A 24,754-nucleotide genomic window follows, 5' to 3' on the forward strand; every position below is an offset into this window, starting at 1 on the left:
CAGGGTCACTGGGAAGCTGTTTGGTGTCCCTGGGTCCACTTCTCAGCTTCATGAATGTCTTCAAGCCTCTCTTCCAGTACTAGAGAAGAGGCAGAGGCACAGATCGCATCAAAGACAAAGACAGGACGTGCTAGAGCGGCAGCGTCCCTGAGTGGTCAGCGTTCACACTGAGTCTGGGCTGGTTACTCCTGCTCTGCTCTGCAGACAGTGTCCCTGGCAGCCTGGGATTCTGGAAAGCTCCTCCCCACGGCTGAGATGACCATGGCTGGTCCCGTGCTGTCTCTGTAGATTCACATTCATGGCACTAGCAGCCCCGGCCAGCTGTAGACCAGGGGGCCTGGGGGTGGGGGGCCTAGGAGGCGGGAGCCTCCAGGAGGGGGAATGGTCTCAGGGACCAGGGTCCTGGGGTGGGGGTGGGGTCTTTCTCTCTAAAGGGTCAAGTTTCCAGGGGGTAGGGCCTCAGGAGGCTGGAGTGTTCAGGGCACCAGAGTCTCGCGGGGGGGGGGGGGCAAGGACCAGAGGGGTGGGGGATGCTGTCAGGGGTCTGGGGCCTCTGGGTTGAAATGGTGGACAGGGGGGAGTTTCTGTATCACCATCAGTACCCTGCACTCTTCTCTTCCGTGTTGATTTCTGAGCATGAGACTGAGTGGTGTTCATGATAACAGCCTGTATCTTCCTGGCATCTGTGGCTGGTCTGGCCTAGCCTTGAGGGGAGGGTTCCATCTCTGTTGGCTGAGGGCCCCCACTTCTCTCAGACCCACGGAGGATGAAGTGACACAGCAGACCCAGACCACATGGTAAGTGCATGTTTTAACTATGTTAAGACAAAGGGAGAACGGGATGACTTTAATCTCCCTGGGATACATTAAAAATAAGAACAGAGACAATTATTAAGCACTGCGTGTTCGTGACTTGAGGTGTTTTCTAAATGTGGCATTAAGAAGTTCCACAGGCCGCACCTAAGGACATGAGACGTTTTCTAGAGGTAGAGGTCAGCTGGACCAGCCCCAGTGCCACACTAGGGACGTGGCCCCAGCCTATCCAATCTGTGTGTCCTGATGGCTTAGGTGGCCCCCCCACAGAGCTCCACTGCGGTCACGAAGCACGAGCTCAGGAAGCCTCAGCAACCAGGCATCTCTCTGGGCAGCCCCAGGTCCCCTCTGCACAGGTTTTAGGAGCCGGTGCAGCTCGGGGTGGTGCAGAGACTGGGCTTCTCACATGGTGGACAGCAGTATGCCATCTGGGCTCCGCTCTTCCCCTCTCACCTTTGCGGGTGGTACTTACAACCATCACCTAGATGACCCCGAGTAAGGCTGGGGCCTCCCAGAACTGATGATCATGTTTAAATTTAGACCACCAGGCAGGGACCACTGCAGGAGTGGGGGGATAAAACCAGTCCACTGTTTCAGAGTGAGCCCACTCACTTCACTTCCCTGAGGTGGAGAACTCCAGCCCACACCTCCAGCTCTGTCGATGAGCCCACTAGACTTTCTGTAGAGCATTCCAGCTGGAAACCCAAACAGGAAATGAGCAAAGCACACCAGACACTAAGTACTGAAGTCGGCTGACTAAGACCATTTAAAAATAACCTGCCTCTTAGACAAGACAGCAGTGGCAGTGGCCAGCTCTCTGCCCTCCCCAGGGGGGGCTGTCCCTTGGTCTCCTCTCCACACCTGCCCCTGCTGGGCCCTGGGGGGCCCTGGGCCCATGGGACTTGGTGCTTTCCCACGGGGCTGGGCATGCTGTGCCACTTTCGTGACACTGAGGCAGGAGCACTGGCTTGCAGCAGCTGGAGCAGGTTTGTTGGTGTCTGGGAAGAGTCAGGATCTGCACCTCCAGGCCTTGGCGGGGCAATGCAAGTGCTCCAAAGTCTCTTGTTCAGGCTGGCAGCTGCCAGTGCGGGAGTTGGGACACTAGAAGGTGCTGAGGGCCGGCATCCTGGCTCCTGGGTGTGAGCCCTGGTGAGCAGTGCCAGCAGCATGGGGCAGCTCCCAGGGGCCAGGGCCAGGGTCAGGCTGCAGGCTTCATCTGAGGCAGATGTTCTCACAATGCAGATCAGTGCTGTCGTGCCCTTTGTGTGGGGCTGAGCCTCTGGGCCCGGTGGAGGGAGTTCTGGCCTCAGGCCCCAGGCCTCACAACATGACAGGAGCAGAAAACATACAAGGGAACGTTAATCAAGTGATGCCCTAACTTGGCCAGCTCCATGCAGAGGTTTTAAAAGGAACTTTAGAATCCCCCTGCTGTCCTGGGCATTCGTCTAGGTCCATTTTGTCCTGCAGCCTGGGTGCCGGGGGAGGTTCTCAGTCCCTGTCCTCAAGAGGAAGCCACAGGGTTCCCTCCACCTCCCTTGCAACTCCAGTCTGCTCAGCCTCTGTGGGGCCTGGAAAGGGAGACGCCCTGAACAGTCACCCAGTGTTGACCCAGACCACTAACCTCAGGGGAGGAGGGCCCCACCTGGCAAGGACAGCAGTGTCGCCTTGACCTCTGCTTCCTAGGCTCTGGGCTGGAGGGTGGAAGGTTGGTTTTGCTTTTCTCCTGTAAAGTGCATTCCATTCCTGACCCTCGAGGGACTGGCAAGGTATTAGGACAAGAGGAACACATTAGATCTCAACCTCTAAGTGACGGTTAGTTGTCATAGTTACTCTGGCATATTTTAATTCGGCTCATTTTGGTTTTGGCAGAGAATATTTATTTCATTTTTAAACTTTACAATAAAAGTATGCAAAAGCAGAATAGTGTCCTGGACACCCACATGCAGCTGTGGGTTGCGTGCATGTGGTGCTAATCTGTGTTGCACCTTCTGCGCGGTGCACGGCTGTCCACTCCTGGGCATGTGTGTTTTCTAGCTGTCAGACCAGAAGCTGATCAAGAATCATGCCCGGTACAAGGCTGTTTTGTATCTGCAAGTTGAAAACGGGAACCACTGACAAACCTCTCCTTCCCAGTTCTTTCTGAATATGGCTTCATTCTTTGTGACATTTGGCTTATTCATCTAGGTAAGGCATGGTTGAATTCAGGCTGAATCTTTGGCATGGACACTCCTGGGGCCTGCTCCCTGCTGCCTTGTGGTGTGTGGGCTCACAGCTGGGTCACAGCCTAACCAGCTGCTGGGCATGAATCAAGAGAAACCTGCCATGGAAATCAGCAGCCTCACCATCTTGAGCCCAGAAGGCCCAGGAGAGCTAGGCTCCACTGGCTCCTAGACACCAGCTTTCTGTGTGCCATGGCCAGCACCTTCTCTCCACCACTCCTGTGCACAGAGGAGGAGGGAGGCAGGGAGAGCCTGGGAAAGAAGAGCATCCACCACTGTGGCTGAGAGCGCAGCCCCAAGGCCACCAAACCCTGCCTTTCTCCACCAGTGAGAGGTCACAGAAGACGGGGAAGGTTGCATGTCGTGACCATGCAAATAGGTCCTGGCACTGAGAATGGCTTTGGGATGTTATCAGTGGCTCGGTGGATGCTGGTGCTGAGTCGTGGCTGTGGAGACCTCAGGGAGGCCTGTCTGGCTGGCACAGGAGGGAAGCCAGTGTGGTAGTGGGAATGTGTCTCTCTGGGGAATGGCTCCCTCAAGACCTCAGCAGGATCCGATTTGGAAGAGGGTGACTGACATGGCACACAAAGTGCTGGGCCTGACCCAGGGGCTCAGGAAAGACTCTTCACGTCACACGTGCAGCGTGGGGCTGTGGGGCGTGCGGGCTCCTGCATTCCTGCCCAAAGGCCTCCGGCTGCCGGGTGGTCTCTCTTCTCTTCCTAAGGTCTTTGTGTAGTCCCACCCCGTGCCACACTCTGGCACTCAGCCCACGCCCTAGTGTTGGTCCTTTGTCTCGGAGTCGGGTGGTCTTGTCTCTTTCAGGTGCGTCTCTCCCGGTTCGTTCACAATAGTGGCTGCTTGTCCAAGAGGCCATAAATTTGGAAGTTAAGTTTGTGTGTTTAGAAACTGATGTCTTAGCGTGGCTTTTGGGAGTTGTGCCTGAGATGTCTGCAATTTATCCATGAAGGCTAGGGGGAGCTTTAGCTTTCAAAATGAGTGATATCAATTCCTTTGGAATTACTCATTAAGTCAAAATTAGTGTTGGGAGTTTTAGGGAAATATTTTTAAGAAGTTTATATAACCAAACTGTACTGTCCAAGAAAACTGAACAAATTGGGGTGGGATCGAGGTGATGTGAAGTGCTATTTGCTTTATCTGAGTTTTCTCTTGGAGAAGTGATCTTTTTCTTTCTTTCCCCTTTAGAAACTAGAGTTTCAGAAGTCTTCTCCCTGGAGACTTTACAGCTGGCGTCCTAGTGAGGGCACAGCAGCAGCTGGCATTCTGTAAGGGGTTTCCACAGCTCAGCACCCAGTTCTGGGGGAGCCCAGCTTGGATCTGTGCTGGGCTACTTCTTCCTAGGAGCCCAGGTATTTGGTTCTGAGCAGCAGGGAGAATGGTGCAGCCTCCCATGTACCTGTTTTCACTTTTCACAGGGAACAAGTTATGAATCTTCAAAAGCAACATCAGAGAAAATATTGGAAAGCTACATCAAACTGTTAATAACTACACTGAAGTAGAATTATGGGTAACATTTTAAATACTTTTGTGTTTTGACTTTCTAAAAGAATTTTCTACAGTGAACATATTTTTGCCATCAAAAAACAGACTTTTTAAATGAAAAATGTCAAACATACACAAAGAAGAGATCATACAAGGTCGAGGCCTGCAAACCACAGCCTGCTGGCCAAATCTGGTTTTGCACAGCCCATGAGAGAAGTTCTTACATTTTTAAATAGTGAGGAAAACAGCATGACATTCACGAGTCAGTGTCTGTGACGTGTATGGACTGGCTGGCTGTTCCACCAAGCAGTCCAGCAGCCATGGAGGGACCACATGGCTGCCAAGTATCTACTGTCTGCCTCTCTGCAGAAAGTGTTCAGACCCCTGGTGTGAACTGTGAGTGCCCACCCTCGGGCCCGGGTGACAGTTCCTGACCAGTTTTGTTTGAATCACGTTGAAGTGACACCCCGACATCTTAGGGACAGTCTTATCTTCATGTTGTGGGAAAACTCACTAAGACCATGAACAAACTAATGCACCAAGCACCAAACTCCAAATGCACGAGCAAATGCAGCAGGACCAAAGGACCAAAAAGGGTGCTCCAGGGCGAGGGAGACCCTCAGCACCCGCCCTGTGGGACACACCAGAGGCAGCAAGCGGCATGTGATGCCATGCCCCGGGGCCTGACACAGGCACATGGGACAGTCTCCAGGACATACAATACGTGAGCCCATAAAAGACTGAAATAATAAAAAGTACTCTGGTCACAGTGGGATGAACCTAGGCATCCACAGCAGAAAGAAAAGTGAGAAGTTCACAAATGTGTAGAAATTAAACGACATGCTCGTAAACAGACAACCAGAGAAGAAGCCACAGTGGAGATTGGAAAATACATGAGAACTAACACACAACATGCGAACATTTAAGTATGCAGTGAAAGCAGTGGCAGGAGGGGAATTTATGGCTGGAAACATGCCTAAAAAGGTGCTTTCAAATCAGCAACCTACATTTACACCCTAAAGAAGCAGGAAGAAACCCAAAGCCAACAGAACGCAGGAAACGATGAAGATGAAGGCTGAGTGCCATGCAGAGTGAGTAGACAAGTAGCAGAACAGAGGCATCGGGGCAGTCTGCAGACCTGGGAGGAGAAGCACGGTACAAGGCACTCAGAGCGCCTGGGCCACCCGGCGCTTCCACCGCCCACTCACGTGACTCAACCATGAGCACACAAGAGCCCCAGTGGCCCACAGCCCTGGGTGGGCAGTCACACAGCAGCTGACCAGCAAGACACGCCCAGGCCCGGTGGCTGCACTGGAGAATCTGCCCGTCCTTCTCAGATGTCCAAACACGCACAGAGAACACCTCCAAATGCATGCTGAGGCTAGCACTGTTCTGATACTCATACCAGACAAAGACACTCCAAGAAAATGGACAGTACCCGTGGTAAACATTTTTATATCAATATTTGATGAAATACAAGCCAACAGAATTCCACAGCACATGGAAAGGATGGCATATCACCGCCAGGTGAGCTTTGCCCTGGGGCGCATGGACAGGTGAGCTGTGCACCCCTCCCTCCACCCCGCAACATCTGCTCCACATGAGCAGAAAAGCATCAGCGGCCATCTCGGTAAAAGCATCAGCGGCCATCTCGGTAGAGTCCCCACACCCTTTCATGTGAGAACTCCCAGATGAGGAGCAGAAGAAAATGAGCACAGCCGATAGGGTCACAGGCAAAGCCACAGCACACATCACATTCAATGGGAGGAGTGAGGCAAGGTGCCACTCTCACCGGCTCCACTCCACACAGCACTGAAGCTCCAGCAAGAGAAACGAGGGGCAGCAAAAGGAAGACGCTTCTGTCTACAGAGAACATGACCTCTGTAGACATCTAGGTGGAGAACCTCAAAGACTCCATACACATAAAAAATGGATAAATGAATTCAGTAAAGTTAAAGGATTAAAAAAATCAACATGCAAAAATTCAATAAGAAATCCAAAAGGAAATTAAGAAAATTCCATTTATAATAGTAACAAAAAGAATGAAATACTTGGTAATAAACTTAAACCAAGGAGGTGAAAGATTTGTCAAACTACAAAAATATAGGCTAGGTTTGTGGCTCAGTGGTAGAGCGCTTGTCTGGCAGATGTGAGGCACTGGGTTCGATTCTCAGCACCACATATAAACAAACTAGTAAAGTAAGGTCTATCAACAATTAAAAACTACAAAACACTGATGAGAGGAATTAAATAAGACACACACACACGCACAAAATGGAAATACGTCCTGTTCATGGATTGCGAGAACACGGTTAAGAAGTCCATACTATCCACATGATCTTCAGGTTTAAAGCCATCCTGACCACAGGCCATGGTATGTTTTGCAAAAATAGAAAAACCCATAGTGAGGTTCACATGGAACTTCACTTTAAAGAAGGCCTGAGGGTGCAGCCCAGAGGTGCAGCCCTGCTGGGATCGATGGCCACTGCTGCACAAAGAATCGCCATGTGTCCTGGCTTGGATGTGAGGTGTCCCCCAAAGCTCCTGTTGGTGCAGGGATATGAGGGGTGGAATGGTTGATGGTGATGATGGTGAGGGCTGCGACCCCCTCAGTCCATCCTCGCTTGAATGTGGTGGGCGTGGCTAGGAGATGTGATGTGGTGGGCGTGGCCAGGAGATATGATGTGGTGGGCGTGGCTAGGAGATGTGATGTGGTGGGCGTGGCCAGGAGATGTGATGTGGTGGGCATGGCCAGGAGATGTGATGTGGTGGGCGTGGCTAGGAGATGTGTCCCTGCCTGTGTCTTCCTTGGAGCCTTCTCCCTGCTCCGTCTCCCGGCTTCCAGGCTGCCGGGAGCCGAGTAGCCCTTCCTCACCTAGGGCCCAGAGCAAGGGAGTTGTCACTGATGGACTGACCCTCTGAAACTGCGAGCCCCAAAGAATCCCTCCTCCTCTAAGCTGTTCTTGTCAGGTATTTTGGTCTCAGTGACTAAAATAGCAGGTGAGGTGGCCACCTCACTTAGAGTATGTGCCCACAAGAAGCCAAAGCAGAGTCTTGAAGAGAGACCTATACGCCATGTTCTCAGAAGCCAAGAGATGGAAGCAGCCCACGTGTCCACTTTGAATGAAAGAATGGACAGGACATGGGACGGCCACACAGTGGAATTAAACTCGACCTTAAAAATGAAAGGAAGCTGGGTGTGGTGGTGCACACCTGTAATCTCAGTAGCTCAGGAGGCTGAGGCAGGAGGATGGCGAGTTCAAAGCCAGCCTCAGCAATTTAGTGAGACTCGCTTGTTTCTAAATAAAACGGAAAATAGAGAGAGCTGGGGATGTGGCTTAGTGGTTGAGCACCCCTGAGTTCAATCCCTGGCGGTACCAAAAAAGGGGGGGGGGAGGCCTGATTCGCCAAAGCATGGATGGGCCTGGAGAACACAAGCTGGTCCCACGGTCCCACACACAGGGGGTACTAGAGTCATCACATTCACAGTAGAGGCCTGTCAGGGGCTGGCAGAGTGAGCAGGGAGTTACTGTTTAACGGGGATAGTCTTCACTAAGAAGATGAAGGCCTGGTTAAGTTCCATGAATCTTTTACTGCACTCTACAGTTGGTGACTGACATCAGAGTCGCCTACAGAGTGAACCCTGAGGAGCGGCTTGCCACCACCTGCAAGCTTCCCGATGCCTGTGACCTGGGGGTTCTACGCATATGCCAGGGCGGCCTCTCCTGACCCAGGATGAGCTGAAGAGTGGATCCCTACAGGATGGTACACTTTTCTCTGAGAGAAACTGCTCAATTCATGCAAGTTAAATGCAGATGTATGTGGTTCCTCAGCACAGCTGAACAGCACTGTAACGATTAACCTTTCAAGAAAAAACAATACGAACAAGACAACACCCAAGAGAGAACACACAGCGAACACAGTGCCAACCTCAGCCCAGCATGTCTCCGCTGCTCACCTTGGTCCTGCTGTGGATTGCCCCATGCAGAGCCCCACGCAGGGTCAGAGGCTACCCACTGCTGACCTTCACAGCAGCCAGGGCTTCGAATGACACAGGAGGAGGCTTCTGGTCACAGCAGACAGGGTGTTTATGATTTCATGAAAAGCTCTCCTCTGGGTCTACACACAGGGGCTGAGGGTCTGCATCCATCTGGAGGGAACCTGTCATCTGACGTCAGGAAACTGTTCTTGAGCTTTTATGTCAGCTCAGCACAGAATGAAGGACCGAAGATCCAAAATATGTTATGCCTATTCACAAATTTTAACATGCTTCGTCTTTTGTTTATTTTATTTATTTACTTTTGGTTGTTTTTGAGGTGCTGGGGATCGAATACAGGGCCTCATGCATGCTAGGCAAGTGCTGTACCACTGAGCTATTTCCCTAATATTTTGAGGTGGGCTCTTGCTGAGTTGCCCAGGCTGGCCTTGAACTTACGATCCTCCTACTCAGGCTCCTGAGTAGCTGGGATTGCAGGTGTGTGCAACTGTGCCCAGGGGAAAGGACATTTTAAAGAAATGATTTGCCAAGGTCTCTCACCCCATACAGAGATGAGTGAACAGTGGTGCAGTTCCACACAGCAGCTGCTGAGGGTCACTTACTTGTATTTGCATTATGGAATCAGGGGTGACATTTATTTGTTTTTTTTACATACCTTCATTTTCAAAATTTCCTGAAATGGACATACTTTATTTTAAAATAAAACTCTTTAGACTGATATGAATGACATCAATTGACATCGTCTTCAGTAGGATGCACACTGGCAAAGCCACCTCAGCACACACGAGGGCCACTCTGCTGCCTGTGGCAGCCGTCTTCACATTGTGCTGGCTGCCCTTCTTGGCAGAGGCCTTCTCCTGGGCTTGGGTCCCCCAGCAAGGCTAGGGACAGTCTGCACAATCACCGCCCGGCTGATGGAACATGCTCAGTGCTTCCCTGGGTCCCTCTGATATTGGAGGCCTTACCTGACATTGCCAGTGCTTTTGTGAAAGTAACTGTGTGTGATATTTATTTTTCTTATAATGTATTTACAAGGATCAGTGTTCTCCCCTCTTCCCCTGTGGGGTGGAAGATGTCCATGGAGAACTGTCACCTGACACCCCAGAAGCATATTCTTGGTCATTCGTATCTATTTAGCACAGAATGTAGAGTTTAAAACCAAAAATCTTTTTTGATCTGATTTATAAATATACAAAATTGCAAATTTTAAGATGCTTAGAAGAAAAGAAGTTTAAAAGGAAGAACAGAAATGATTTTCTTGGGTCTCCTGACTCCTTCAAAGACAGAAATGTACCACAATCATTCCTGCCGCACAGCCCAGAGTGGCAGTTTTTCATGTTCTTTCCAGTTCTTTCCAGAAGTGTGGGCCTCCAGATACTGCCAGTAGCAGAACCATCATGGCTTTTGGTCACGAGAACACTTTCCACCAACTAAGCACAGAATGCGCGGTGTTCACATCTGACGGCCACAGCAGGGTGAGGGCTGCCTTTAGAATTTGAAGAGATCGATGAAGTGCTGTGGGGACACGGGCGTGAAGCAGCTGTCGGGGTCAGCCGCAGTGCAGGGGTGACCTGAGTCCTGTGGGGAGGGGAGCTGGGTTAGGAACTTGCCACTACCACTGCCAGTCACAGCTGCAGAGAAGACACCAGCACTTGGCAAAGGGGACCCCGACCTCACCCAATGGTGCCATGGTACCTCCTTGGTGGATTCCTGAGGCCTGCAGTGGAGCAGGACACCAGTGCTGTCCTGAGTGTGAGGAGCTGCCAGTGCAGGGGCTGCTGGTCTCCCTGCCCACTCCCTCCCACCTCCTCCTGGCCCAAGCAGACCTTGCTGTTGGGATCCCTCTACTGGGCACAGGCCAGGGGAGTGGCTGGCCTCTGCCCACCTGGAGCCCTTGTTCAGGAAGGATGGGGAGAACCCAGGGTGTGCTGCCCGGTGCTGCCCACGGCCAAGGAGACAGAACTGTAGTTCAGAAGTGAGAGAAGAAAAGCAAGCCTCGGAAGAAGCAGACGCCCTCTTGGCCAGGCCGCGTGGGGCAGCACTGGGCTCTCCGGCCCCGGAACTGAGTGTGTTTTTATGGATGGTCTCCAGTTTTCCTGAGAGCCGGAACCTGAGCCAGGCTGCTGCCAGGCAGGGCTAGGAGCAGGCACGAGCAGCACAGTGCAGACAGGCAGTACCTTCAGGAGCCAAGCGAGGTGGTAGTCCTTAGCACGCAGAAAAGCCCGCGGGAGGCAGCAGAGGGGAGAAGGAAAGATGGGTTAGGAAGAGCTGCGCATGGTCATTCAGGACTATGCAGATTACTCATGAAAATAAAAAACGGTAACTAGGGCAATGCAAAGTACGAAAAGACAGGAACCGCCAGACACCCCGAATCCCATACAACTGAAGATAGTCTTGGGACAAAGATACTCCATTTCCTTTTAATTCTCTCAAACTGAGAACTCACAAGGCCCCTGTGCTAAATCTTCACAACTGTTCACTGAGAAACATAAAGCAAGGCTCGTGTTTCAATGTGCAAGGGACATTTGGAGAAAGTCCTTCATTCCTCCTTTTCCCCAAGGGTCTACTCCTCCATGCTAAATAATGGGTGTGTGGATCTGGACCTTCAAGTGTCTCGCAGCTGTGCGTTCAGCCTCTACCAGGAGGACCAGCAAGCCTGCTGCTCCCCACAGGCCCCAGCCCTGCGCTCCTAGCCCATCTGGAGGGTTCCCACATTCTCCCTGCTCATGAGTAGGGGCGGCTGGTCAGAGTGCTCATAGGAGATGCTCCCCAGACCTGGGTGCTGGACAGGTCAAGCCTGCCTCACCTCAGGCTCTGGCCACAGCTCTGTTCCTGGAGCCCACAGGCACCTTGCCGAGTGTTCTGTCTCAGGAAACCTAAGCAGCACCTCTTTCACTGACATAACCACAGAAACTCACGAGAAAGTGTGTGTTTCTTTATTAACTACTTAGCAGATAGGGCGAGCTCCAATATTCTTACATATTCTTGTAAGAATGTTGACGTCTTCACCAAACTGAAAGGTTTCTATACCACGAAGAGTTATTTCCACGTATGTAATTATCATTACTTTCATCGTTTCTATAAAATCGGGAGAAAAGAGATAAGCGACCCTTATCAGCATCAGTTCAACCTAGCCGTACCGTCTATCACCAGCTCTGACTGGGTGGGAGCTGCGTTCTCAGTAGTGTGAGCGATTCAGAGCATCCCCTGGGCCTGGCCTGGCTCCCACCAAGTAAGGAGTCAAAGCAGGTGAGAGCTGCTTCACGTGTCCTCTCCTTTCAGGCCAGGGCACCGGCATGTGCCTCTGTGCCCGAGAAGGGGGGAGGGATCAGAGCAACGTGCGCTCCTGGGACCACCCAGGACATCAGGACACAGGACGTTCCCTGCTCTTTACAGCATTACGGAGCAAAGCTGTGCTGTGGCTCCTGATTCTGAGGAAGAGGGAAGGCACTCTCCAACACAGGACAGTAACCCTGAAGGGGTAGAACCTCCTATGCTATGCCGTCCTTGCTGAGGCCTGAGTCACTGTGCATGGCCTGCTTACCTCTGATGGAATAGGTAAAGCCTGTGAAACAACATGAGATCAACAGGCCACTTACAGCGTCCACTCGGCTGTGGATCACCATAACAAGCCAGAGCATCATCAGTGGAGTCTGAAATGAAAGCAGCTCTCTCTTTCCAAACACTCTAGAGCCTGCCTATGACCCATCTGATAACATATGTAGATAAATGCAAAACAGAAGGTCAGTCAGAACAGGATCTGTAGCTGCCCTCAATTCAGAGAGATTGGGAGCCAGACACCTGTTTCCAGGAGAGGCCAACCCTCGCCCAGCCTGGAAACAGTTGGGAGGGGCCCCTGGGCAGTGGGTGGGCAGCGGGGTCAGGACTGGCACTGCCATCAGCATCAGGCCTCTGTAGTTTGAACACCTTTTCCCCACTGAAGCCTCAACATCAAACACCATCAAATGCCAGGTTCACCACCAAGTCTAAGACAACAGTAGGCAACAGGTGAAGGGGTCCAGCTCTGCTCTTCTGACACAGTGGATGCTGTAGATGAGCAGATGATGTGTCTAAGTTTTTCACCAAAGCCTTGCTGATAAGTAACAATGCTCAGGAGCCACCTCTGCTCTCTCTCCTGTCACTGACATCCGTGGGGAGAGGACACGGCATCTGTTTTCAACAGGCCGACTCAACAGGGCTGATGAAACATGCCACAGACAGCATTCTCCATTTTATTCTTACCTTTCCACTTAAAATACAGGTGAATGATTTGTTTTGCTGCATTACAGCCCTCACATTCCAGGAGACACTTAAATGATTACCTTCCAGAAGAGGATGCTGCAGTGCCGGCAAAAATGCAAGGTGTCTCCATACTGCTCCTTGGTTGGGTAATACTTCTGAAGTGTGAAATACATCAACTTCCATTCTACATGTCCTTTTTCTGAAAGAATCAAATGTCTACAAAACTAAACAAACAAAATTCTGTTCAGAATTGGCAAATGATTTCCAAAACAATATAAAGTGTAAAGCTATTTTTAAAAGGCAGCAGAGTTCACGAAACAATTATTTGAAATTAAACTTACTTGGATTACACCAATAAGGGACAAGTCAATGGTGGGATACCTGTATACTGATACCACTGCAGCTGTGCGACGGGTTTGATGACCCAGCACTGGCATGATGTCCATGATGCATAAAATAAGCAACTCATGTCATTTGTCTGATAAGGGACTTGTATGCAGAACACATAAAGAACACAACTCAATACAAAGACAGCCCCATGTAAGAATAGGCCATAGAATGAAAAAATAAAGAGGTGCCCAACCAGCCAGGGACCTAGGGCACAACACCCCTCACACCCCATGACAGCAGCAAGTGTGGGACCCTAACGCTGCTGCCGGGAGTCAAGTACGGAGACAACTAGCCGGTCCCCCAGGCCAAACACAGCCACAGCTGGCCAGCTGCTCCACTCCTGGTAACACCCTAGAGAAGGGGAGCATGTCCACAAACCTGGAGGTGAGCAACCGTAACAGCACAGGGTGGGCACACAGCCAGCGTCCCCCAGTGAGGAGTGGACAGAAACACCCGGGGTGTCCACAGAGTGGAATGTTATTTAGCCTGGAAGGACAGAAGCTCTGGTTTGTAGGACCGCATGAGCTGAGGGTAGAAGCTAGATGTCCAGAACAGGGATGTCCAGGGACAGAAAGCAGACACGGGGTGATGATGCTTGTTCCCACACTCGTGGCAGGGACAGCCACACGAAGCAACAGCATCATAAAGGAACGCTCCACTCTTCTGGTTGTGGGAAAAGAGACAAGCTCTTCCATGGTGCCCACAGAAGCCCAAGGTGCACCCGCGGCCACGGCTGGCAGAGCCTGCCCTCCTTGCTCACCACAATGCCCTCACTCTGTGCCTTGCGCCTAAGAGCAATGCTTTATGCCATACTCGAGCTGGGTCCCTGTTTCTGGGGACTCTGCAAATTATGATGGAGTCTGTGAGGAAATCTGCTTCTCATTGAGATGGAACCAGGGCAGCTCGAAAAGTAAAGGGGGGTCCTTACCTACCCGGCTGCAAACACCAGTCTCCTGGAATAAGAGCAAGCTCAGCTGCCCCTCTTCTACCAGCACGGTGCCCACCCACGCACAAGGGGAGCAGCCCACTCGCCCATGTTTTCTGACTCTGAATCCCTCGCCCACATCAGAAGCTCAAGTCAAGCCTGTTGGTCACTTGAGACAACCGGTCCAAGCTCACTTCTGTTGGTTTCGCCATGAGGATGCTTCCCACCTGCGCCCTGTTCACGCATTTCTAATATGCCTGCATGTTTTTCAGGGTCTGTTACTAAGCTACGCCTGGCCCTGAGAGCGCATGTTCCGTCCCACACCTGCACACCCCCAGTGCTCCTAGTACTTAATCGGAGTGATGTCTGATGAGCTGCACAGGGTGTCCTCTGCCCTCCCTTGGTGCAGAGTCAGCTCTGCAGAGGCTCTGAAGCAGTCCAGCAGGACTTGGCCAAGGATGGGGAAGGCCCTAGACAGGCTGCCGTGAACACACGTGTGTGCCTGGGGACTCTCCGGAGAGAGCTGTGGGGACAGGAAGCCAGGCCTCCCAGAGCTGTGAGGCTTTTCCAGGACACACAGCTTGGTAAAAGGCAGAGCTGGAGGTCAGCTCGTTAGATGAAGGGGACCCTGGGGAACTTGTCACCAACAAGTGGGACAGAGAACATGCTGCGGCTGTGCTAGTTGTTTCTGGGTGGTTTTCAGAATCACGGTTCTTTTTAAATGTGGAAAATACAGCCTGATCATCCTGATGCTCAGAGCTGGAGCCTCAGCCCTCTCTCTAGTGGCCAGGACAGACATGGCAGGGCACACGGGCCTCTGCAGCCAAGTGTGTCATGCACACACCCACCTGCTTTTCAGCAAAATGGTACTGACACAGCTTCTTCCACAGTTGCCTGTCCTCGCTGAGCACGTACAGGGTGGGTGTCACCTGGCCCAGGGTGACGACATCCCACCCGTCTGAGAAGCGATGGAGGATGTTGCTCAGCGTGTGTAATGGCAGGTCGCTGAGGGTGAGGCCATCATTCACCTGCTGGAAGGAAACATGGACAGCATCTCGTTGAGGCAGCAGCAGCTGTCGTCACACAAAAGCCCAGATGCACCCCAGTGATGCCTGAGAAGGTGGAGGCACCAGCCCTCCAAGGATGGTGGGCTGCACCACACAGCTCCCACACAGCGACCTGGGGCAGGACTGGTGCCTGAGGGACTCGCCCTGCCAGAAGGCCACACACTCCACACACCGGCTCCATGCTCATGTTCAGAGCTGAGAGTTTCACTGGCTGTTTCAGGGCACGCCCAGGAGAAGTGGGCTCCAAACAGGGGAAGCGTCAATGTGACCAGAACGTGTTTCAGAGACAGTGTCTTCAGAGGCCTCTTCAGCATTATTTTAGCTATTGTTTAAAAGTTCTGCTTTTCCATATTAAGATATGACCAGAAGCAGAACTTGTCTGTGTGTGGTGCAGCCTGATGTCTGAGGCATAGGTGTTTGGTGATATGGCTGCGTGTGACACCACACAGCAAGGTCCACTCAGTGCGTCTGCAGTGGACACTGCCGTTACCTACAGCCATCTGCCTCCATATGCTCCACTTCTGTGCTCACCCCACAAGCCCAAGGTGCCCCCTCTGGCTGCCAGCCTATGTGAGTACACACACACACACACACACACACACACACACACACACACGCGCGAAGCCATGTCCTCCCTTCATGCAGCTTGAGCACAAGCATGCTGTGCCTGCACTTGAGGGGATGCAGAAAGGCAGAGGCCGGGGGGAACGTGAAGCCCGGTGGTGGGCCAGCTCAGCTCCACTGAGGCTGATCAGTGGGGTCTGGGCTCACCCCCTGGGCTCTTGGGGCCTTGGTCCAGCTGTGTCAGTGTTCCCACACCCTCCCTGGAAGCACTTCTTCCTAGTGTCCTGAGATGGTGCCTGGGTCTGTGGCAGATGGGCAGCTTCTGGTTGTGCTTCCTGACTCTCTCATCCCCCTGGTCAGTGCACTCTACTGCGTATACTCCTGCAGAAGCGGACACTGACCATCTGGTTTTGCAGGATGAACTGACTTTGGGGTTTGGTTCAGGAAATCACTAGATTTCTGGGAGTGCAGTGTTCCTGCCACCATCCTCTGCAGGAGGACACTGTGCCCTGGCATTCTGGACAGGATCCTGTGGTCTGTTTCTGTCTTCTCAGCTGATGGGACCAGGGGTGGCGGCAGCAGCCCCACCCTGGCTGTAGTCCAAGAATGGCGAGCATCCCTTGCTACTGATGAGCCAAGTGCTTGTGGCTCAAGTGGAAGCCATTCGCGTCCCTGCTGTCCAGCGCAGGGCAGAGTCCCACAGGAGGCAGTGCGCGTCTAAGCAGATCCAAACAGTGGCACTTTCTGAGTCTGTCCTACTGCCAATGCCATGAAGATTAGGCACAAAGCCACAGAGACACTCCTGGAGCAGCGAGGTTCAGAGCCAAGGGCAGCGTAGCACCTGTTCCCAGGTCCAGCTTAAGGGCCCCACTGTACCTATAAAGACGCAGGCCATTTGCAGTGAGGCAGGGAGGCCTCCTGGACACTGCTGTGGCAGGCAGAGCCCTCTGCGGACCAGGCCAGGCTGACCAAGGAGCAACACCCTCTGGGCTGTGGGATGGGCTTGGGCTGCAGTGAATGTCACCAAGCCCACCTCGGGAAGCCCTACAGTCACAGTCCCCTTTATGTAATGGAGGACTGGCATCAACATCAGTTGGCCTGGACAGTGCCTGCCACCTCAGGGTCCTGGCCTGCTCCCACCCCACCCACAGGCAAGGCCCGGGCACCAGCGTACTGTTCTCTCCCCTCTTGCCTGCTTCAGAGCCAATAAGGCCCATTCCCTAGTACCCCATGCACCTGCAATATCAGGTCCTCAACAGCCCCTAGTGCAGTGCTGCCGGCCCCTGGGCTTGGAGACCTCTGCTGGGAAAGCCTGCAGTCCGACAACACCCGGAGCCAGTTCTGCCACATGGAGGAGTTCTACGAACCAGCTGACCTCTGGGTGGCCTGAAGCCAGCACAGTGAGAAGCCATCGAATGCTCCAGATCAGTGCCGCCCGGAGACCCCACCCAGCCCAGCCAGCACACACCGCTGGTGCTTCTATGACTGTCGCGCTCCAGACGCACCTTGCTCGTGAGACAGTGCGCTTGCTGCCAGCTCCAAAAGCACAGGCAACAAAAGCAGAAACTGGCAAATCAGAGCTGATCAGACTAAAAAGCCTCTACGCAGCAAGGGAGAGCACAACAGGGGAGCGACCCATCCCGTGAAGTAAGACATGCAGAATGGGAGAAGTGCTTGAGCTTGCGCATCCTGCAAGGAGTTAATTTTTGGAACACACAGGAAACTCCAAAAATCCAGTTAAAAATGGGCCAACTAACTGAAACAGCATGTCTCAAGAGAGGACACAGAAGTGGCACAGTTGCATGAAAACATGCAGCATCACTGATCCTCAGGAAATACCCCTCACCACAGTCCTAATGGCTGTTATTATCCAGGGAGGATGTGGAGGAAGGAGGACTCGAGACCTGGTTGACAGGAGTGCCAGTTAGTACAGCCACATGGAGAACAGTGTGTGGTCCCTCAAGCCTCAGACAGGTCTTCAGTGTGATCCAGTCACTCCACCATGGGCTACACCAGCAAAGGTACCCAAGCCCATGGGGTGGGGAAACACCTGCCCGGCACATCCTCTGCAGCATCATTTGCAATAGCTGTGATATGTATCAACCCTGGTGCCCACTGACGGATGAATAAAGAAAATGTATATACACAGTGGGACACTATTCAGCCCCAAAGATAATAGAATCCTGTCATTTGCAGCAAAATGGATGGAACTAGAACATACTATGTTAAGTGAAATAAGTCAGGCCCAGAAGGATGGAATAGGAGGTAACAGGTCCAGGTGTTGCTGAATGGGAGGGTCATGGCTCATGTTCTGTGGCACTGGAGGATAATGATGATTGACAATAACTAACTGAATATTTCAAAGCAGATAACAGAGAATTTTGACTGTTCCCAACTCAAAGAAATGGCACTGTCTGAGGTGACAGATATGCCAATCACCCTGACATGATTGTGATCATTGCACTGTACATACTAAGTGCCACTCTGTACATAAGTGCATATAGTTACTACGTGTCAATTAAACAATATTTAAAAGAAGAAAGACACTCATACCTTCGTCATCTGAAGGTTCTGTAGTTGTTGTTGCCAGTTAAGGACAGTTTCTAAACGGCAAATCCAAATGTTGATGTTGCCCACCAACACTGACTTCCCTACCCCTCTAATAAGGGTGCAGAGGGTGGAGCTCAGGTCCTGCAGGAGGTTCTTGATTAGGCGAGGGTTCTGGTGGTCACAGAGCACTGGAAAAGGAAAACAAAGTTACGGGCTGATGTAATGAACCACACTTTACACTGGTCTAGCCTCACACTCAGGTGTCTATTGACCCATCCTCATGATGGAGTATTAGCCTTAAGCAGAAGACTGAGGTGCCGCCACACGCACGAACCCAGAAGACCCTGTGTGGAGTGAATGCAAGCCTCGCAAGGACAAAGATGGTGCACTGTCGTGGGCAGGTGACAAGTCATTGCTTTGAACTATGTGAGACCCTGGACAGTGAAACACGCACTGCTCTTGGGAAATTCGGAGTGCAAGGGTGCCCGGGAGAATGCCCATTTGCAAGTTGATTCCTGTTGACAGGGGAAATTCTATGTTTGTCATGGAACTCACTAGTTCAGAAAGGCTTAATTTCGAATCACAGCTGCCCAGAGGTAGAGGAGATGGGCCTAACCTGCCAAGCCCCAAACAACTTATTTTTCCCATCTTCATCCTGTTTTCCTCAAGAAGCTGGTCACACTGACACACTTTGATGTTCCTACCTATGAAGATAAAATGCAGACTCTTGTTCTTTGTTAGATCCAGTCTCATCAGAGCTGGTCCCCATCGGATCCTGCTGTTTCACTTATTTCTGTCTTGTCTTTGTTTCTTAAATTTCTCATATCTTTAGTTTTTCTAATCTGACTCACTGCCCTACTTTGGGGAAACGGAGTAAACATCATGCAGGTTGTGACAGTGCACTTCTACTTCCATGAAGTATCAACAATCAGAATCACATCAGAACACAGGGCGTGGATGCCAGGGGCCAGAACTGGTGTTCCATGGGGGCAGAATTCAACTGGGCAGCGAAGATGTTCTTGAGATGGATGGTGGTGATGCACGCAATGCTGCCGAGCTGTACACTTAACAATGGTCAGAGTGGTAAACGTCAGGTGTATTTTACCACAATAAAAAAACAAGTGTGTAATTTTATTACAGCCTAAACTGGCTTCATTTTTGAGATATCTCAAGTATAATGAGATTTTTAAAAATTTTACATTTTATCAGCAAATCTTCAGCTGGAGCTACAATTTTGCCTTTAAAATGGTCAGTATACACTTTTTTGTACTTGTCATAAAGAGAATATTTAAATTTTATACGTGCACTAAACTAATGGTATAAAATTTAAACTTCCCTCTACTGACTGCTGCTACAATAACAAAAGCAAGCTCATTAAATTTAAAAGAATATTATTATAGAATTATTGGCTTGTGTGATTATTGGCCAGAGTGAATGAACCACCATCTTGCTGTTTGTGGAGCCACTCAGCCAAGTAAAGTGTAGCTGGCTGACCACGAGAAGGCACAGTGGCTCTGTAGAACTGGGAGACTGGTTCTCTGGTGTGCCAAGAGAGATTTCAGAAAGAAAACCGGCACCCAAAGAACTCTGGGACTTCAGGGACAACCCGCCTTCCTGTCTGACGTTGTCATGTGTCTGTATTGTTGTTTTTCACTACATAAATACTGGGGAAAGATAAAAGAAAAATCCCTTCTTGCCCTAAATTTCTAATGATTCAGATTATTGGAAACATCAGTGATTGTCTTACCCTTCTGAACAATTTTATCCAGAATGTTGAAGTAATTCTTCTGTGCAACACCACTCAACGAAGTTAACTGGGATTTTGCAATCAGCTGCAATAGCTAAGGAGAGAGGGAAAAGAAAGCTAAGCATCTTCAAATCCATGTGACATGGAACACAAGCATGGTGGCAAGGCACAGTGCAGAAGGAAGACACCTGGACCGAGGCTCCTGGCCAGCCCTGGGCAGTCTGCATCCATATAGGAAATGGCTATCACTTGTCTTACCCTGGGAACACTCCGGGAAGGCCATTGTGCAGGATGCCTTCTGCCCTCCAGGCCTGTGCGGGTGCTCAACAAGAGGCTACAGGATGGGGATGCGGGTGTGCCTGTCCTGATCAGACCCACTGTGATGCTATTTCACACCCAGACTCACGGTTGTTTGCTGACCACACAATCAGAAAGTCAACAGGCCCTTCCCTTTGGAAGCTGAGAGGCAGAAGCCATGCCATGCTCCAGCTCTTTCAGCAACACTGGCAGAACATCGAGGGCCCCACAGTAAGGACCACTTGGGATCTGCAAGGTGCAAGCCTCACTCTAGGCACGAAGAGGGCACACATCCACCTCTGCCTGCCCTCTGGCCTCACACAGCACCCGCGCCATGCTGGCATCACAAAGCTGATGTGCTTTTCTTCCATACCTCTCCTCCTGGTTGGAGCCCACCGCCCTCCCCCAAGAGTCTGCATTTTGGTGTGCTGCTCTGGCACAGCCTGGAGTCGCTCTGCTTTCTGGTTCTATCTGGAAACCTCGTGGGTTTGGCCTTATTTGAATGACATATTTTTGTTTGGTAACTTTTAAAGAAAGTCCTCATTTTCCTTTAGAACTTAAGGAAGTTTGTGTATTCATCCCAGAGGTTACTTTTGTAATTTAAGCCAGCACTGTTCTCTCACCCTCCTGAACCTCGACAGCACGTCTCAGTTCCAGTGGTTTCCAAAACCTCAGGGTAAAGCTGACATTCTCTTGCCCCTCCCCCTTGCCCTGTGGCCCTCTCCCCACCTTGTGTTGCAAGCTGCACCACCTCTTCACTGCCAGGGTCTAGGACATTCACTTCCGTCCTGCACCCTGGTCCGTGCATGTCACCTCCCGGCCACAGTTAGTGCACTGGGCCACTGCTGATGTCCACTTCTGTTGCCACTGCTTTCCTAGCCATCTCTTGATTGGTTAAAGTTAGTTTCCTCAAAAATGCTCTTGATTGCCAAGGTCTGGACTAAAAACAGGAGCTGTGACCATTTCAGACAGATCCTTCTTCACTACCTTCTAGAGGAAACTCCTGAAGCACACAACTTACGAAGACTGAATCACCAGGAAACAGAAAACCTGTACAGATCAACGGTGAGTAACAAGCCTGAGCAAGGAGTAAAATCCCTGTCCCAGAAAAGTCCAGGACTACCCAGCTCCACTGCTGAGTTCTGCCAAGCACTTGAAGAACTAATTCCACTTCTTCTCAGATTACACCAAGGAGGGGAGGAATTATTCTAATGCATTCTAGGAGGCCAGCATGGCCTGGTGCCAAAATCAGACTAGAACACAACAGAACACCACCAGCCAGCATCCTGGGGGACAAAGGCCCACAGAACTCTAGCAACCGGGGCCAGCAGCATGACAAGACGACTCGCCATGATGGTCAGGGAAGCAGTCAGGAAACATGCACACCACTCATCAAGGGCAAAATCCACAGGGTTGCTTGGACAGAGCATCTGATGGAAGCCAACATCCTTCAGGACAAAAACCATTGACACAAGAGGGACGGAAGGCACACAGCACACGCCCCCAGCCTCCAGCATCCTGGAGGGGCAGCTGAGAACTCTCTAGTCTGGATGGGACCAGATGCCCACTGTGCACTGTCAGTCAATACAATCCTGGAAATCCTAGCCAGGGCATCCCAATCGGAGCAGAGGAAGTCAAACTGTCACCGTTGGCAGATGACAAGATCTCACTGCCAAAAAACTACTAGAACTAATAATCAAATTCAGGAAGGTGCAGGATAAAAATCAGTGTACAAATGCAGCCTTTGGAGACAACACCGAAAGAAATGGAAACGATTGTGTTATGTGAAATAAGCCAGACACAGTCTCTCTCATGTGGAATCTTCAACAGCTATTCTCATAGAAGACAGTACCACAGTGTTAGCAGGAGCTTGGGAGGGTTAGCAGAGGCTTGGCTGACCTGTGCCACACTACAGCTGGACAGGAGGAGCACTGGTGTTGACAAGCATAGTAGGGTGAATGTCCTTAACAACAACACCATGGATCTCAAAACAAGCTGAGTGATCTTGAATGTACTTGCCACAAAGAAATAATGAATGTGTGAGGAAATGGACAAGCTAGTTATAAACTATGTGGCCAGAACACTGTACCTCACAAATTTGTTCAATTATCACGTGACAATTACAGTTTTCTAAATATACACGAAAACAATATTATCTGTGTTTCTATGTGGTCAGTGCTGCCTGTCTTCAGCCTCCAAACAAAATGCTGTTCAGACACACAGTCCCGAGGATCCAGCAAGGACTTCTCCGTTGCCTAATGAAGAAGGAGCAGTCTGAGGGCCCATTCTTCCCACTCTGTGAGGACTCTGGTCTGTTTTCCTGCAGCAAGTCCCTCGCTTTGCCTCAGGGCCCAGCACCTGGGTGGAGCAGCAGCCACTCACACACCTGCCACCTGCCTGGGTCTGCTCTGCCATGGGGAAGAGGCCAAGCCTTCCCTCCAGTGCTGCTCTCTGAGGATCTGTGAGGGTACCAACCACCCCTTGTGTCCTCTGCAGCTGTGCTGAGCCTCTTAGTCCTGAGACCACCATGTTGCTCCGTTCTGAGCGTCTGCGGAGCTTCCACCTCTACCCCCGGGGTTCTCCAGCCCCCAGTGCCTCTGACCCTTTTCTGCAGGCTCACCTGCCTCTCCCCTCACCTCCTTGGTTGTGCTAACATCTTTCTTCAGCTTCTGTCCTGAGCCTGCCTTTGCAGAACTGCCTCACTGCTCTGGTCCTCCAGCATGTTGAGATGTGGTTATGGCATCCACCCGGCTTCATGGATATATTTTTCTGGTGTTCATTTAGCTGCTCTTTCCATGTTTTCTTCAGAGAATGATCATGTGGTAAAAGCTATCTTCTCTTTGATGTCTGCTTCTGGGTAGGCAGAACTTCCTGGGCCCTGTTCTGCAGGGGACTCCAGGAGGAGAACTAGGGCAGCTGCCAAGCTCATCTATGTGAGGCTCTCTCCTGCGTGGCTGCACAGGTGGACAGCCCTGGAGCCATCTCTGATGTGACTGGTTGGAGAAGCCCTTCGCAGCTAGCCTCACACTAGCCTCTGCTCTTACTGTGGCAGGGTCCAGTCCCCAGGGCTCCTCATGCAGGGGGTGCTGAGTCTCTGCCACCCAAGCACATTTGCTCAGTCTGCCTATGGTATTTCTACCAGTACTGGCCGTGTGGGAGGCCTTGCGCATCTCACAAAGGCCACGAACTGCATCTGTCTATTTCTTGGAAAATGGAATTTGTCACCCCTTCCTTCTTCTTCGGGGATTTGATTTCCAGAGAGAGAGAAGAAGATACTAACTCACACAGCCCACAAATAACATTGTAAATACGGCAGTCCCGGGGTAATCTTCTGAACGAACATTCTGCAGCTTCCATGTGTTTCTATGGGAGAGCTCTGTGCTGAAATGACACAGAAGCAGAGCAGGGCTTCGACCAGAGGTCAGGTCAGCATGAGCCCAGTGAAGCTGAGAAGCCAGCGCTGAGATCCAGTCCTGTGCCTGAGCTTTCAGTATGTGCATGCTTCTGTGCACTTGCTGTGGTGTGCTGAGGATGGAGCCCAGGGCCTACACATCCTAGGCAAGCACGACACCACTGAAACACACGCCAGCCTCCTCTCTTCTCCGTTCAGAATCACACTGCAAACTAGGTCCTTGTCTATCCCTTGGCATAATCGGCACTGTAAGCCCCGGCCTCAGTTCAGAGCCAATTCAGAGACAGGATTCAGTTCTATAGGTTATTAGCTTTGCTGCTAATAAAGCAGGGTTGACAGAAGGAACTTAAGATCTGCACGACAATGGACTTCTTGTCCATTCTGAATTGTGGACTGAAGTGGAGCCTCCAACACCCAAAAGCCATCCCACACAGATTCAATCTGAGGACATGAAGGAAACAGACCAGAACACAAACTGAGGAAAGAGGAAAGAAAGTCATCATACCCTGTTTCTCACCCATAAGAACAGTGAGGGCCGCAGAAGGGAGGCCCTGCAGTATGTGGGGGTTTAAGGTCAAGATCATTTCCATCTCCTGCCTAGGATGCCTGCCTCCTTTCCAGCCAGCTCCAGGCCACCTGGCATGTGGCAGCAAGGAGGAGGGCTCTCCTATTACTCCGGATAGCCAGAGGGTGTGCGGAGCAGCACGCCAAACACCGAAACAGGGAGAATCACACTCAAACCTTCTTAACACCAAATGCCAAATATCAACAGATCAACTCCATGAGCCACCCCTTGGTGTCCTCAGTCCCCCGGGCACAGAGCGAGTTACAACTGAGCTCCAGGGGAGGAACCTGCAGGGACAGTAGCAGGTATCCCAGGATATGATGACCCCCACCTCCAACACAAATGACACTTTCCAGTACCAGGCCTGAAAAATGCTTCAGAAAGATGCCAAAGTCACTCGCACAAGGCTTAGACTGGTCACCACGGAGGACTCACTCATGGACCCACCTGGGCCAACACCAGCATCT

General features: G+C 51.3%; 1 protein-coding gene across 10 annotated transcripts in view; it reads right to left on the minus strand.

Moving 5' to 3' along the window:
* Positions 1 to 9,693: 9,693 nt before the first annotated feature.
* Positions 9,694 to 24,754, minus strand: part of Fbxo25 (F-box protein 25) — a 51,031-nt gene continuing 35,970 nt past the window's right edge. For 5 of the 10 annotated variants that reach the window (XM_046446694.2, XM_058580306.1, XM_058580315.1 and 2 more), the window contains 6 exons: positions 20,014 to 20,107; positions 18,270 to 18,454; positions 14,934 to 15,116; positions 12,851 to 12,994; positions 10,706 to 10,732; positions 9,694 to 10,106 (listed from right to left, as the gene is read on the minus strand). In XM_046446694.2, coding sequence (XP_046302650.1) covers positions 10,017 to 10,106; positions 10,706 to 10,732; positions 12,851 to 12,994; positions 14,934 to 15,116; positions 18,270 to 18,454; positions 20,014 to 20,107 — 723 coding nt within the window. In that variant the 3' untranslated portion in view covers positions 9,694 to 10,016. Of the gene's footprint in view, positions 10,107 to 10,705; positions 10,733 to 11,442; positions 11,607 to 12,850; positions 12,995 to 14,933; positions 15,117 to 18,269; positions 18,455 to 20,013; positions 20,108 to 24,754 lie in introns of those variants that run through there. The other 5 variants (XM_046446666.2, XM_046446696.2, XM_058580321.1 and 2 more) reach the window with 4 other exon arrangements.

This window comes from Marmota monax, unplaced genomic scaffold (assembly GCF_021218885.2).
Source record: "Marmota monax isolate L192 unplaced genomic scaffold, Marmota_monax_Labrador192_F-V1.1 WCK01_AAM20220418_F8-fsc00195, whole genome shotgun sequence".
NCBI lineage: Eukaryota > Metazoa > Chordata > Mammalia > Rodentia > Sciuridae > Marmota > Marmota monax.